The 17,076-nt window shown below is 44.0% G+C and overlaps 1 protein-coding gene across 1 annotated transcript in view; it reads left to right on the top strand.

Moving 5' to 3' along the window:
* The window catches only part of ZBBX (zinc finger B-box domain containing), a 380,683-nt gene that overhangs the window by 49,239 nt on the left and 314,368 nt on the right, over positions 1 to 17,076 (top strand). The window contains exons 2-3 of the mRNA XM_082248819.1: positions 7,638 to 7,745; positions 11,536 to 11,649. Coding sequence (XP_082104945.1) covers positions 7,681 to 7,745; positions 11,536 to 11,649 — 179 coding nt within the window. The 5' untranslated portion in view covers positions 7,638 to 7,680. The remainder of the gene's footprint in view (positions 1 to 7,637; positions 7,746 to 11,535; positions 11,650 to 17,076) is intronic.

Here is a 17,076-nt window from a genome sequence, read left to right as displayed (position 1 = left end):
TAATGGTTTCTAGAGTTTTTTCGTGTTTGGCTCTGGATGTAGATTTGAAAAAAAGGTTTTCCTCTTTTTGTTATTTAATTCTACATGGAATGGTCTTTGAGGTCTGCTCATAATGTTTGTTGCTCTTTAGTGTCACTTTAAGTGTATTTGTTTTTAAACTTATGTTTTATATCTTTATTTTACTATATACTGTATAAACAATTTTAGTTTTATAAATGGATAATTAATACAAGACAAATGATTCCCAGAGCACTTTGTGATATCTACCTAGATTTACCTGCACCTGCCTTTGCAGAATTGGCCACTTTAATCTCCTGCTGGATTCTTAACAAAAACATAAAATCCCTTGGTGGCCCACAATGTAGTGTCTTAGTGACCTATAGCTAAGCTTGAGTTATGTCACGTTGAGCTGCTTTTAACTATATGCAGATATAGGACAATCAGGACGTTAGGGGACCCCACATACAGTTCATCACCAAAGGGGTTCTGTTGTACATTCTTGGGTATTTAAATAAGTTCTATGGTCACAGTCACACCATACACTTTCATTTTATGACATCAGCATTGTAATATCAATACAAACAATAGTTATTTTGACAATCCAAATGTACTTACAAAATCTTATATAATGTTGTGAGTGCTGACTGTGCTGGCCATCTTTTTCCACAATTCTCTGGATTCCTTGTCAGGTTTGCAACTTCTCCTCTACTGTTTACTCTGAATTTCCAAGAATTGCATACCCCATGGTACCTTGCTACCTGAAAACTGTGATTCCTGTACTGACTACCTCCTGAAATTTCTCCTCTCGACACCTCTGTAGTTCGGAAGGCAGCCTCTGTGAATTCAGTGATACAACAATGCGGACACATGCTGTAATGCATAATAAATAGGTGCCACAGAATTTAGGGAAGTAAATTTGTGGAGATCTTCACAAAGTAAGCTTGCAAACTTCAAGATCATTCAGATTCATAGGAGTATGCTAGAAATAACTGAAATAGAGTTTGGAAACTAAATAAAACTAAATAAAAACTAAATAAAAGGATTTTTTACTTACATGGAAAATCAGTTTCTTGAAGTACAGCACAGGACAGCGGCATCTTCTTTAATAACTGGGTTATATATTGCTAACTTCAGGTAATTGAACACTGGCAAACAGAACTCTAATGACCCTATATAACCCCTTCCAATGACAGTTATCCTCAGCTTTTAGCAAGCAATAAGGATAAACAGAGACAGAGGGAAAGGTCCTGCTCCCTATACTTTACTCTAAGAAATGGATTTTGGCAGGAAAGTAAAAAATCCTATTTTTTTTTTTTTGATTGAACAAGACACCGGCATATTCTTATGTAGCACCCTCTAGTGTGCTACTAGCAGGGCTGGGACAAGGGATTAGCAGGAGGGGCAGCTGCCCTGGGCACTGTGGCATCATGTGAGATGGGAGGGCGCCGTGAAGAGATTGGAGGGGAAGGGATTTGTGTTGAAAGGGGGAATTTGGAGGGGGGGGGGCAGCAGGCGGTGCAAATTGTTCTATGAAGGGACATTTTGGTGTGTGTGTGTGTGTGTGCGCTAGCAGTGGTGATTTAGGGGGATCTCTGTTTGGAGGAGGATGGAGGAAAGAGGAATTTTTTTGTGGGGGTGAGGATTTGGGGATTGGGGGGGCTTTTGGACTGGGGGGAGAGGATTTGTAATGTCTTGGATCTTAATGTACGCTTGATGCGCAAATAACTCAATTGCGCTAATAAGTGCACTTTTGGATATTAATCAGTTCCAAATATACAATCACATGACATTAGTTACTCACATAGAATCAGCCAACTCACCTGTATACATTCAAATATACAATACAAAGGGGGAGTACGCCATTGTGAACGAGAAGAACAGCTTGCACGGCTTCCCACCGTTGGTGCATGGAAATCCCCGCACTGCAGTTAACAATGAAACCCATAGCGGAATTGGCACCTAACACTACATAATGAAACTAGTGTGTGAACGCTGCTCTAATCAAACTCGTGCATGCACTCCCGCCACTACTGCTAGTGTGAATCCCACTCAGCAAGGTTTAGAGAACAATGCCTAATACGATCATCCTACTGTTTCCATAGATGTGAGGCTGTCTGCATGGAAAGAGCCATGCTGTTTCCACTATGGTGATCAGGCACAGTAGAAAGATATGAGCATATATCCCTTCATAAAGGCAGATAGATATCAAAATGATATTGACTTCACAGAGCAAACATATACCCGCAGAGCGAACAAATCTGCACATTATACAGGGGCCCCTGCTGGTGGTCATATCCTTGCTGCTTGATCCTTGAATTCATAGATCTCTACCGGCAAACAGACCCGCACATGGAGTGTTCACTGGCGGAGATGTCTATGTAGAGCGAACGTGTCTACACATCTAAAGGAAGGTTTTCATCGCCAGTAGTCTTTCCTCAATGCCGGTTCACCTGTACACGCTCTAATGAGCGTGTTGCAAGCAGACCGACAACAGGAGCCAAAATGACAAGCTAAATAAAACATATCCTGAAATATGTGCACACTAGTCCTAATAAAAGTTCTTAGCCTGCTATAGCTGGTCGTCTAAGTGTAGCACTACCCCCGTTGGGGCTGCAAGTGACAGGGTTCCCCACTGCTGCACAGCCAGGCACATAAGATCTTCAACTTGCATCCAGACACAGTGAACAGTCCTTGAGCTTTGTTTTTGTTATTTTATTGGGGTGATATTAACTTGGATGAGGATACGAAATATGGGAGGCCCAACTTGAAAACGACAAAACCAGGGACAACTTTCTCCCTATTTACAGCTCCACTTGATCCTTCTGCACAACTTCACATGATCCTTTGTACAACTCAAATTGATTTATTCCTTTTAGTTTCTAACAGTCTCTATTAGAATAGCAGCAGTGTCTGATCACTCAGTTCTAACTACAGAGCCGGCGGAAGACAGATGCAACATCGGATTGATGCTGCATCCACCTAGGTGAGTGTAATGTTTCTTTTTTTTTTTTTAAAAAAAGTCATACTTCTCTTTTAAGACTTATATTCTCAACTCTTTTACTAAATCAGCCTTATTTCCTTAAATAAAAATCCTGATTGTGTTTCTAATAGATTTAGAGACACTGTGCAGATTGAGGGCTCATTCACTTGTGCAACCAGGGGGTGGCAAAAACAGGTGGTTGAGCTGTAGTTTTACTGCTCCTCCGACTGCCCACCAGAACAAGCAGATGCGGCGGCTCAGGGTTGCACGTGCCATCGCCGTAAGGCTTTGTGGCTGCAGCAAAAATTAAACTGTATGTTGCATTCAGCCATGCCGCAACTGTGTGCATTGCAGGCAGTTGGGATTCGGTGGTGCCGCATTTTCACTGTTAAAACAGGTGGTGAAGAGGCGACATATCGCCTCCCCACCACCTCCTAAACAACTCTGAAAAGCGTGCCTCCACAAATCGATTTTCAGGTCTGCCAGGGCTGACTCATGTACTGTATGAGTGAACTATTCATTTATAAATGATGAGTATGTGCATTTGGTGGGGTGCGGGGTTGCAGGGGTATCCACCTTCTTTTGCAGGTCCATAGTTATATTGTGTACATGGACCTTATGGGGATATAAAATATACTGTATATGTATAAGGTTCTTTGTATTTGTGTGCAAAAATAGTCACGCCACCTTATATTTTTTGAGTTGCTAATTTATGATAAAATTGACATTGTAACTTGTGTCAAGCTATCCTCAGAGTTTTTCTATTGTATAAGAACATAGGCATTTGAAACAAACTATTTAAAATCAGTATTTTTAATGCAAGACAATTGTCCTATTCCACATCATGCTCGGGGGTTTCATATACACCACAGTGCAAGCTATTTTGAGCTCACCTTTCAAGTAAGGAGAAGGCAGCTTTGAGATTTGTATGCATACATGATTTACTAGGATTTTTTCTTTGCCGTTATTTCGCAAGGAACTTTGCTTGTAAAATACAATAAATAAAATCAGCTGCTAGCGCTTCTTCATTTTTTTTTTTTAATAGTTCATTTAGTGGTTAACACTACATTATCACAGCTTAGCTGACATTAACAAGGGCAATTTTTTGGTTTCTCAGGTTGCTGATTACTGTGCCAAAACAATGCATACATGATGAGAACTTAGTTCCTGCCCTTTTCATTTTCTGTATGAGTCTTTTTTACAGTATTTCACTAATTAATTAACTGCTTTCTAGTAGGTGGTTACATGAATTATTACTGATGCAGTGTGCAAATAAGTGCAAATAAAGAAAGATAATAAAAATAGTAAATGATTAACAAATGGAAATTTTGAGCAATAACATGGAAACTTTATAGCTGAGTTCCGCAGTCAGGTATATTAAATGGCGTGCTTGGTTTTTTCTGATAACACACGCCATGTGCTTCTTGACATTGGGGACAGAAAGAATTTACTGAACTGAGAGGCACAACACACAAGAGCAGACAGCGAAGCCTTCACTTTGCTGTTTGTTGCTCCGGGCTGAACTGAAGCAAGGCTGCAGCATCTGTCTGCATTGACACAGCTGCACTTGTTCTCTTGGGTACTTCCCATGAGCAGCTCTTCTTCCCACTGAAGTGCAGCAGTTGTCAGTATTTGTTTATGAAGTCTTGTATACAGGAACAAAAAGGAGCAAAAGACTGGTAAAACAAACTGTCATGAGAGAAATTTGTCATTTGCCATTGTTGATCCTCTGGAAATGCTAGTTGCCTAACTGCCATGCTAATGCCTTGCTTTTTGTAGTCCCACGTTACAAACATAGCGATATTCCCCATCGATCATTGGATGATGCAGCAATGCCATTAGAAACCTGTAGGGTATATACAACCACCTGCAGAAGGAATAGACACTCGATAGAACATAGGTCTGTAATTTAGGAGTTGTTGTGCTTAGTGAACTCGGAAAAAGGAATCTACAGTGAGTACAAATAATCTTCATTGAATAAGATTCTTTATACTTCCATTAAACTATTTTCTCCATACTTATTGAGGGCATTAAAAATAGAGATCAGTGTTTTTCCTATTGTGAGCGATAGAGAGAGAGAGTCAATTAGTGAGAGGGGTCTTGCCCTGCTGAGTGTTGAAGTAGGCCTGTCTATCTCAACTCTGTTTATCTCCAAAGGATCATAAACACCTACAGTATAGTACAATGAAAACTGCTGCTCAGCGAGGTTCTTTTTCAGTTCCCAAACCTCAGCTAAAGTCATATACCTTTTCACCTTATGGTATTTTAGACCTGTATCACTGTATGCCAAGGGGTGTTACACATGTGGTCCATGGAGCCCTCTGATGTGGCCCACGACCTCAAACCAATAAAGCGGATGCCCATGCCCTGGGATCGTGGATTGGAGAACCCAGATCATGATCAACGGGTAGCCAACCTGCCATCCCAGAGCATCAAAAATCATAGAGTTAGCACTAGAAGCAGAGGAAGCAGGCAGCTGTGGTGGGAGAAGGAGCTGCATAAACCAATGCTTCAAAATGCATATACACTACAGTATATCACCAGTACTTGCGCTGATCCACTAGACAGTCCCCAGTCTGCTGTAATGTGGTATGTTGCTTGTCATGCGTGGTCGTTGCAGCTCCTCCTTACATCCACTGGGTGGTGGACTTGGACAATAGAACACAACTGTAGGGACCTGATGAAGGAGGATTTCCTCTGAAACATGTAGTCTTGGCAACCTTTCCAGCAGAGTGAGTTCTCCTCTACACTCTCATCTGTGATCCAGTGTAGCCGTGACCGTGACTGAGGCGCATGCGTTCAGTCAGGACTAGCCGGCAGGTCTGTGCGCAGGCGCACTGTGGACTCGCTCGTAGGTACCTGGAAGGAGGACTATACATAGACGGAGAGGCGATGGCGGTGCCCTAGGCAGATTACTGAGTACAGGGTACACCGGAGGCCATCCGAAAGGGAGAGGAGGAGATAGCCCTTGCTGAAGTGCCTGTCAGTTCTTTTAGACATGTGAGTGGAACTAATTTTGTTATGCTTTATGTGCTTTATTAAACGTTATTACGGGAGGTCAGCTGTGCGCTGTCTGTCTCCTTTCTACAGTTGTGTTCTATAAACCAATGCTTGCCTTGTAGCATCAGCTCCTGTCCCAGGCGTGATACCAAGTGCACTTCTTCTGGGACCCTTCTAGCAGCTTGGAGAGCAATGTCTGCAGAAGCTGGAAGAGGAAAAAGTCAGTCTATTAAACATCTGCACTTTTGCAATGGGCCTATTAGCACTTATAAAAAAAAAGGGTTATTAGGCTGCTTTTCACACCGATCTACAGGTGGAGCGCAGTACACCTGCAGCTTTGCTGCACTTAGCCATAGACTTCTATCATATCCGGCGGGTTTGGTGCATTTTCTGCAAGATGTATTAGAAGTCTATGGCAAAGCACAGCTAACCTGCAGGAAAGCCACAGGTGCAATGCGCTGCACCCGTGGTACCAGTAAACCGTAGCACATCTGTGTAAAATCAGCCCATAGTTCATTGTGACCAGTGACCGGTTACTAAATCACTTAGGTGACCCTCTCTCTTTAAAAGGTTGAGCACCCCTGCTGTATGCTATTATGTTTTAAGATACTCTGCTTGAAAATGTCTTTACAAATGTCTCAGTGGAATTGTGTTTCATGCCCTCATGCTTCAGAACTCCATTCTTCAGCTGTGGAGAATTTGTTTTAGCTTCCTCATATCATCACCTCTATTCAAGGAAGATGGCCGTTGCTGAGGTGAGATTGCTAGCAAAAAAGGAAGAGAGAGAATTCCAAGTCGGTTAGTTTACAAAGTACCCTGGGTGTCTTGGTCAGAACCCTGGTGTCTATTGGAGTGTGCAGTATTTAGGCTCACTGATCACTGCTACAACTGGAAAGTGGAGGTAAAACCATAAAAATCATAGGTTGTTGGTGCAATAGGTGTTTAACGTTTTCATTGACTTTAGTTGAACTTCAAATTTTTGGTTGTAATCTAATCTTTGTTCTTTAAAATTAATGGACCTCTGATGAAATCCATTTTTTGGTCATTGGATCAAAATTCAATGAAGTCACTCTGAAGCCTTTGGATAATTGCTTCTACAATTTATTAGATTATATTGGGAAACAAATTTTACTGGGTTTCCAAGATAATGTCAAAATGATTAACTAGTCGTTTCAAAATGGCACACTGGTACTTGGACTCTAGTCATACAGAATGATTCATCATCTCTGATTCAATACTTTAGATTGTATGTTTAGTGTCTCTATTCACAGTATAACGAAAACATATTTGCAGTAACTATATCTTGGTACCCTCCATTTTTGTGATCCCTCTGTACTTTGCTGATTGGTGGGGTTGGATAAGGGGATGACTAAATGCGATCAGTGACCAAGCTGTACCAATTTATTCACCCTTTATCCCAAGCAAGAAGCAGCCAAGTAAAAGGAATACAGAAATAAACTCTAATGTTTAAAACAATGGCTTGAGTCTGCTTTTTGCTATATCAATGTTCTACACAGCAGGAGTGACAGCAGAGAGAGGTTTCATTTGCTTGTCTTATCTTTAACTACAAATCATGCATCGGCAAATATATTGTAATACTGTTTTTTATGAGTAACCCACAGTGCTACAATCATTATTCTTCCATGTCTTTTGTCAGGCTCGGTTTTTAGGCTGTGAAAGAAGTGCCTTCTACTGAAACCATGAGCAGCGATTTTGTTATACTCCCTCCTGCAAAGAGTGGGAACTCTGTCAGATTAAAAACAAAGTAAGTGCAATGCCTCATATAATACACTAGTAACTGCTTATTCAGATTTTAACAGTAGGAGGAACAATATGTAATCTTAAATGAGAAATTGTAGGAAGCCATGGTATTTTTTTCTTTATAAAGTAAACCAAGATGTGTTTAAAATAAATTGTATTTTCTGTCAATGTAATGATTGCTATTTTTTTTATTTAATTGTGTTGTGATTAGTAATTCTTGCTTTACCTGTACAATAAAGGCAACCATTTTGTTTGTTGAACCAATGGTTTTTAAAACACAAGTAGCTAATGACCTATCAAGACCTCTGTATGCTAAGCAACTAGTACAGTACATTTTCTATAGTGCAAAAGTTCATGTGACCAGTTGGTCTAAAAGCATGTTGGAGTCAGATTTGTCTTTGTGAGTATACTTTCTAAGGCAGTGGCAAATTTACATGTGTCAATTATGCCTCGTACACACGCATCGATAGTTGGCCGTGAATTTTCGGCCAACGTCCGATCGGCCGATTTTCGGCTTGTTAGTATGCTGCTTTCGACAACCGACTCCGACTTTTCGGCCGAATAAAATCTGGTGTGCAGGCTATAAAATTTTTGTTGGCCGTCACCACAACGGCCGATTTTCCGTCAGTCAGTACAGATTTCGGCAGACAAAAATCTGATGAGCAAGACTGGGCATGCTCAGAGATCAAAAAACACACGGAAAGTAAACCATCACATGACATCACTTCTGAAGTAGATTTTTGTTGGCCGAGAAAATTCGTGTGCAGTTTTAGAGCACATTTCAACCAACACAACAACACTGGACAAAAGACGGCCGATCGGTCGGCCGATAATCGTTGCGTGTGTACGAGGCATTAGTGAATGGGGTGATGTTCTGGGTTCCTGGTGCCTCCTGGGATACATAAACATCACATATTCCTGGAGGCACCGGGAGCACTAACCTCATTCGCCTGGGTTAGAGGATTAGGGGGCGAAAAAAAAAAAAAAACAGTAAGTAAACAAAAAGAAAAAATGTGCAGCGGAGAGTGGGTGGGTTGCAGAGTCACACAAATGGGTGAAAGTCCACTTTTAATGATGATTTTAACTTCTCTACATAATTAGGGTAAATAACTTATGTATGCTGTTTTATTTATGCTGTTTTATATATGACTGTTGTGGTGGGGATGTATATAGAACTGCTTTGGTGGAAGAAAACTGTATATAATCCTTCTTTGGGAAGAATTGGAGCTGAATATATGGGTGTTGTTGGGGGGAGGGTGCTGATGAGAATGATGTTTAGAGTCAAGGGGGGTAAAAGCTGTATACAGTACATGGATAATGTGGGGGTGGTGAGAACTGTATATTTGGCCACTATAGGAGGGGAGTACTGCATAAATTATGGATTTGTAGGTAGAGTGCATACATCAAATCAGAGCCACCTTGTTGCCGGCCACTAGGTTAAATTAACAAACCTAACTGCCTGAGAGTCATAGACTTCATTCTTTTCTTTACCTTTCTCAATGGGCAATGAAGCCCTGCAGTCAGATGTTCATAACATTAACTGATGTCCTTCAGGTCATTAGGATTTGAAATATAACTAAAGGCAAAACTTTTTTTTTTTTTAGTTTTAGGTAGAATGCAGAGGAATTGGAACGCATGTCAGTTTTTATTGCTGTTTGTGTATCCGTTCACCCTCTTTATTTGTCCTGTTTACTGACAGGGGTTATAGTCTTCCCTTGCTCTATACAAAATTAAAAAAAAAAAGTTTTGCCCATAGTTCTATTTTAACAGCTACCCTTTGAAGGAACCTGTGAAAACCAAGACATAGGAACCACCATTGCTAATTTATTTATGAAAGTGCAGGATCCTGGTCTATAATTTAGATTTTTGCTCTACTGCTTAGGCTCAATTCACACTAGTGCAGGCCACGCGTCCCGCATTTGCTCGGGCATGGCAACCTATTTGTTTGAATAGGCTGCTGTGCCACACGAAACACACAAAAAAGGTGCATGCACCTTTTTAAAATTGCGGTTGCAGGGAAACAGCATGGTCTTTTTGACCATGCGGTTTCCCTGTGGTTACTGTACCCACAATTGAAATGTGTGTGGGCGACATTCAGAATGAATGGCAGTCCCGTGCCTTTCGCAAGAGCAGTGCGATTCCGGCTGCAGGTGGTTGTGGGTTTTGATGCAAACGTAATGCACAGCCCTCACTAGTGTAAACTGAGCCTTGAAGGGTTGATTTACTAAAACTGGAGAGTGCAAAATATGGTGCAGCTGCACCTAAAAGCCAATCGGCTTCCTTTTTTTTTTTTGTCAAAGCTTAGGGCCCCTTTCACATGGGACAGACCCGCTCCGAGGACTCCGCTAGCTTAGCGGGGATCGCTCCGTTGATCCCCGCTGAGCAGGCAGATGACAGGTCCGTCTCTGCTCACTGTGCAGAGACGGACCTGTCAGAGTCCCGCTCTCCTCTATAGGGAGATTGAATGAAAACAGACAGCATGTCTGGACGGATGGCTGTCCATCTGTTTTAAGCGGATCTTGTTGGATGAGCTGATAGACAGGTGTCAGCTTACACATCTCTGCTGACATCCGCCTCTCCATAGAGGAGAATGGGTGGCCCAATCAGGTCCACCTGAAAAATGGACAGGTGGACCTGATCGGTCCGATTGTGTGAAAGGGGCACAAGTAAGGAGCTGATTGGCTACCATGCACAGCTGCACCGAATTTTGCACTCTTCAGTTTTAGTAAATAAACCCCATTGAGTCGCTGATGCAGAACCTGCACTTCTGGGTCTGAGGCACGCACGCCACTGGCGACCTGCTGATTGGACACAGTGGGAGCTAACCAGCGGGTCCGGACCCGCCGATCGTTCGGGACACAAGCAAAACGGTACTCTGCCTATCTAAACAAGGCAGATTGCCGTTCTGTCAGTAGGGAAGGTATTGATCCTGTGTTTCTGCAAGCACCTCCCTCACAGTAACCAAGCACTGGCTATACACAGTTAACCCTTTGATTGCCCCTAATGTTAACCTCTTCCCAGCCAGTGTCATTAGTATAGTAACAGTAGGACTGATCACTGTATTAGTGTCACTGGTTCCCAAAAAACTGTCAAAAGTGTCACTTAGTGTCCAATTCGTCTGCGGCAATGTCGCAGTCTCACTATATTTTGTTAATCATTACTACTACTGGCCATTACTAGTAAAAAAAATAAAATAAATAAAAATTCCAGGAATATATCCCAAAGTTTGTAGATGTAGATTGCACAAACCAATCATACACCTATTGGGATTTTTTTTATACCAGAAATATGTAGCAGAATACATATTGGCCTAAATTGATGAAAAAAATAAAATTTTTTACTTTTTTCATTGGCTATGTTTTTCAACAGAATGTAATCAATATTGTTTTTTTTTGGAAATAGTCTGTCTTTTTTTGGTTATAGCGCAAAAATTAACCGCAGAGGTGATCAAATACCATTAAAAAAAAAAAAAAAAAAGCTCTATTCGTGGGAAAAAAAGACATAATTTGTATTTGGGTACAACATCGCATGAATGCTCAATTGTCAGTTAAAGTAACGCAGTGCAGTATCGCAAAAAATGGCCTGGTCATGAAGGGGGGTAAATCTTCAGGAGCTGAAGTGGTTAATAGCAGGAGTGGCAGATATCTATCTTTAAAGGTCCAGTTTCTTGTGGCTGCTTAGGTAATACGGTACTTGTGGTTTCCATGCATGCAGAAGGTCTGTCTCAACAAGTCAAAGGCAGTTTACATTCCTTTAAATGGCTGTGTAACGTTTATTCTATGTTGTCTGTTTAGGAATATCAGGGAACTACGTATGGAAACAATACAGCTTGAGATGCAGAATGAGGAAATGGAGCAGAAGCTGATCCAGTTGCGCCAAAGCATGAGCAGAGAGAAAGTGGAACGGGAGTATGTGAATAATAACCTACAGCTTTCCCATTTCTGTATACACACAGATACATGCTGAAAATAACCAGTTGCTGTTGTACTTTGTTGCACAGACACATTGTTCTCTCACCAGTGTAAATAGAAACAATCCTTTTCTTTCAGCAGAAGGATTACTCCAGCAAGCAGTTGCTGTGGTAATCATCCCACAGTTCATGTTTCACTGACTCACTGTGCTATGAAAAAGATTTTCAGCCGTTTTTTTACTTGCAGATTTTGCTGAATATCTAATACTGCTTCTTGTCGTCCCTGCAGTGATTCTTCTAGAGGATTTAGGATACAGCAGAGGATGGGAAAATGATTTACAGCAGAACTTCTCTCGATATCTTTTGACCGATATAAACTATTTTTCATTACACAGCTAGCTGCAGAACTGTGTATGCAGGGATGTAACTATAAATGCCCAGGCTTAAAGAGGGTGATGGTTGTTGACCCTTCCGGATCTTAATAAAATCCCACCAGTGTCAATCTAAAGAGATGCTGTAAAATCTCTTACAGATTTCTACCACATATACTACATACCATATATCATACATACATAAATATGAATGTTTAAGCTGAAGCTGTAGTTATACTATATTATGTGCTGAGATTGTAGCAATACCTATGTGGCATTTTGATTAGACTGAGTTCAATAAGACTAGACTGAGTTTAAAAAATTGTACACTTACCCCCCCTCCTTCCTGGGTCTGTTCTTGAGGCCTGGGTTCCCTCCGGGGTCCCTGTAAGCCTTGTTGTGCCACGCGGCGCTGCCATTTTGCTGTAGCCTTTGTGTTTCTATGCAAGGCGGACATGTTTGTGTAGTCCGGCGGCTGTTTTGGCGGTGGTTTGCATTGAAAATAGTGGCTACGATGACGGTGGAGCTCTGTGGGTGGAGATTTAGGCGGTGGGAGCCCCTCTTCATCTCCTGGTGCTGACTCCTGTATCCTTTCACTTCTTGATCACCTCACGTGGAAAGCAGATTATCCTGGTGGCTGCAGGTGCCTGTTTCTGCTGGGTGGTGAGTCTGGTGGGGTCTTTCCCTTTGTGCTGAGGATCGCTTGATGCTTGTGCCTGGCGACCAAGTGGTGCTGCCAGCGTGGGGGGGGGGGGGGTTGTCCCTTGCAGTGTTTTACACTTTTTGTGGAGTCCCCCTGGTGACTCATGGAGTATTTGGAGCACATCTCCCCACCTGATCCCCTCTCTGAGGCTACGGGGCCCTCCGGGTCCCAACCATCTATCAATGCACTGGCGACGGTCCTGGAGTCCTTTGTGTCCCAGGTTGAGATGGTCTTCGGGCGATGGGCTAGCAAAAAGCACCCCTCGCCTTCCCCTGCCTCATCTGTCTCATCAGATCCTGAATATGATCTGGCCGCCGTGGACGTGGGTCACCCTGATGGGTCTGCAACCATGCGCCAGGAATCCTCTGATAATGAGGATGATTCCTCCATGTCTACAACCACGCACAAAAAGGCACTGATTGTATTTGTGCGTGAGACCTTGAAGATAGAGGATACAGCTGCAGCTGTGACCGAGACGCAGGTTCCCTTTGGCACTTGCAAGCCATCCAGAGCGGCAAAGGTGTTTCCTTTCCCCACCTATTTTAACAGAATTGTTAAAAGCGTCCCTGTGGAGTCCCTAAGTACTTTATTAGGCGTTACCCCTATAAGGAGTCCCTTCTTAAGAAGTGGACTCTTCCACCGGTGGTGGACCCTCCGGTTTCCAGATTAAACAAGGCAACCATGATTCTGGTTGAATTGTCCCTGGCCTTCATGGTCCAGCTGACAGGAAGGCAGAGGCTTTGGCCTGCAATATGTACACTCTAGGTGGTTCGGCACTGAGGCCGGTATTCACCATTGCCCTAATGTCGCAAACGCTTTTACGCCGTGACCTGGAGGGAGAACAGCTCCCCCTGCCTTTGCTGAGCTGGCGGACCAGCTGGTCCAGGGGCTGCAGTTTATCTGTAATGCATCTTTGGATGCGGCTCCCCTAGTGGCTTGGCTTTCTGTTTTGGCAGTGGTCCTACGGCATGTCTTTTGGCTCAAATGCTGGTCTGCAGACCAGACTTCAAAAAAGGCCTTGACTGATCTTCTCTTTCAAGGAGATCGCCTATTTGGAGCTGCGCTGGATGACATCATAAAAGGTCTCACAGGGGGGAAGAGTACCTTTTTTCCGCAGGCTACGAAGGGCAAGGATCCTCGTTGTAGATATGGGCCTTCCTTTTTGGCTCATAAGAAGTTTTTTTGTCCCTCGGGATCGACTGACAAGCTCCTGGAAGCCTTTCAGGGCCTCCTTTGAAGGATTCTCCAGACCCACAAACAAGGCTCCTTCAGTATGAAGGTGCGCCCTCACCCATATCGGGGGTGGGGGGGGACATCTTCGCTGGTTTCCTGGACCCGTGGACTTCCCTAGTGCAAGACACAAAGTAATTCGGGCCGGCTACAAGATCGAGTTTTGCTTTTGTCCCCAAGCAAGGTTCCTTCCTTCCAACTTGCGCCTGTCCCTGGACTGCCTACAGGGTCTGTTTGGGGTGGTACAAGACCTGATGCATCAAGGGGTGATTGTCTCGGTTCTGACTTCGGAACGTTTTCAAGATTTTTACTCAAACCTGTTTACAGTTCCCAGGAAGGAAGGTAAAGGGCGTCCAATCTTGGACCTCAAGGCGCTGAACTGCTTTGTGCGGGTACAGAAGTTCAGAATGGAGTCCATTCGCACGGTGGTGGCATCCCTGCATCAGGGGTCAGGTGGATTTCCTCGCCTCTATCGATGTCAAGGATGCTTACCTTCACATTTCAATATGTGCCAGTCAGCAGCGCTTCCTCCACTTTGCCATGGGAGAGGAGCATTATCAGTTTGTGGCATTACCCTTTTGTCTCGCCTCTGCTCCTCAGGTCTTCACAAAAGTATTAGCCCCTGTGCTAGCTTTGCTACGCCAACGGGGGATCACGGTAAGGGGCTATTTGGACTATCTCCTTCTGCGAGTGGAGTTGCCTTCTGTTCTGGTGGAAAACCTGGAGATCACAATACGAACTCTGCGGGAGTTTGGCTGGATTCTGTCCATCAGATGCTCATCCCTCCGGAATTGCATGCGGGTGCTGGGCCTGATGGTGTCTACCTTCGAGGCGGTTCCGTTTGCACAGTTCCAATACGAGGTCCCTGCAAAGGGAGAGTCTGGCCAAATGGGCAAGACTCCGCAGTCTCTAGATAATCATATCCTGCTGAATCAGGGAACAAAGGAGTTCCTCATATTGTGGCTTTGTTCTCCGGCACTTTGCCGGGGAAATCCTTCCACTCCTTGTATTGGACAGTGGTCACAACAGATACCAGCCTATCCGGCTGGGGAGGCGTCAACAGCAAGCATTCTGCTCAGGGAATCTGGGAGTTGGAAGAGTCCAGACTACCGATCAATGTCTTGGAACTCCGAGCGATCGGACTGTTTTTGGACTATTGGACGGATCATCTTCAGGGTTGTCCAGTGCGCATTCAATCGGACAATGCCACAGCCGTGGTTTATGTCAATCAACAAGGGGGCACAAGAAGTGTCCTGGTGGCTCTGCAGGTAGCTGGCATTCTAAGGTGGGCAGAATGGTTTGTTCCATCCCTCTATGCCGTACACATTCCCGAGGTGGAAAACTTGCAGGCGGATTACCTCATTCGGCAGGCGTTGGACCAAGGGGAGTGGTCCCTTCATCCGGAGGGGTTTCATTAGTTGTGTCTCGGATGGGGCACCCCTGAGGTAGATCTGTTTTGGGTCTTGGTTCAAAAGAAAGGTGCAGAGGTTTGTGGCTCGGTCTGGTGAACATCACAGACACGCTGGTGGCCCTGTGAGGTCAGTATCGTCTGATTTACACCTTTTCTCCTCTTAAGCTTCTGCCAAGATTTCTACACAGGATTGAGGCAGAAGGGATTCCGGTCATTTTACTGGCTCCGGACTGGCCTCGCCTTGCTTGGTACGCCAATCTGGTGCGGCTGGTCACCGACGTTCCTTGGAACTTCCTCTCAGGGAGGATCTGCTGTCCCAAGGACTAATCTTCCATCCTGCTTTACAGTCGCTGGCTTTTGAACGCCAGGTGCTGAAGGATAGAGGTTTATCTGAGTTGGTTATTCCCACACTGTTAAAAGCTAGAAAATCTACTTCTAAGGGGATCTACCATTGTACGTGGAAGACTTACATTGCGTGGTGTGAGTCTCTTGGGGTTTATCCTCGCTCCTTCTCGGTGGCTCAGATCATGACCTTCCTTCAACGGGGGTGTTGAACAGAAATTGGCCTTGAGTACCATCATGGGCCAGGTGTCAGTTTTGGCGGTCTTCTTCCAACAACCTTTGGCAACAAACTCCCTGGTGCTTTCTTCAGGGTGTCCGACATTTGGTTCCTCCAGTGCGGGCGCTGTTGCCACCTTCGGACCTCAATTTGGTGCTTTCGGTCCTCCAGAAGCCTTCCTTTAAAAATCTTTGGGAGAATCCCCTGCTTGCGCTGTCCCCGAAGATAGCCTTTTTTGTGGCTATCACCTCTGCGCGCAGAGTGTCGGAACTGGCGGCGTTATCCTGTTGTTCACCTTACCTGGTGATTCACAGAGATAAGGTGGTTCTTTGCCCCTGTACGTAGTTCCTTCCAAAGGTTGTCTCTGATTTTCATTTGAATGAAGAAATTGTGTTGCCTTCCCTGTGTCCCAGGCCAAAACATCCGAAGGAAATTGCCTTGCATGCCTTGGATGTGGTCCAGGCAATTAGGGTGTACCTGGCAGCTATGGAGTCTTTCAGGAAGTCAGACTCTCTCTTTATGCTCACGGATGGGCCTTTTCAAGGGTTTTCTGCTTCCATTTCCAGATGGATCAGACAGATAGTGATTCAGGCCTATTCCATCAAGGGTCAAGTTTCTCCTTTCTGTGTTAAGGTGCACTCTACTCGGGCGCTTAGTGCCTCCTGGGCTTTCTGTCATCAGGCAGCAGTGACGCAGGTTTGCAATGCGGCCACTTGGTTGTCGCTGCACACTATCACAAAGTTTTATAAATTGGATGTGTTGGAATCTCTTTCTTTTGGCCGCAAGGTTTTGCAGGCTGCTGTTGAGAGGACCTGATCCTCTTCGAGGATATATTGTTTTTTTCAGGTGGGCTCCAGTTGTTTTGGCTGAGCTCCTGTTGCCTGGTTGGCTACTGTTTAGACTTGGGAATTTTTTTGCTGTTCCCACCCCTCATGTTTTACACTGCTTTTGGGATGTTCCAACAGTTATGAAGATCTGAAGCTGCGTCTGTCAATGAACGAAAGAGAAAATGGGATTTTTGACTTACCGTAAAATCCATTTCTCTGATGTTTATTGATGGACACACACACCACCCACCCCTCTGTGGAGTTGTAATTCTTCTGACTCTGCAAGTGACTAAATTGACTGCCTATAGCAGAGAGAGGGATTAT

This window comes from Pelophylax lessonae (genome assembly GCF_965119305.1).
Source record: "Pelophylax lessonae genome assembly, chromosome: 3".
In the NCBI taxonomy this organism is placed as follows: domain Eukaryota; kingdom Metazoa; phylum Chordata; class Amphibia; order Anura; family Ranidae; genus Pelophylax; species Pelophylax lessonae.
Note: the sequence above shows the minus strand (reverse complement) of the source record. Positions and strands in the feature narration are given on the sequence as shown.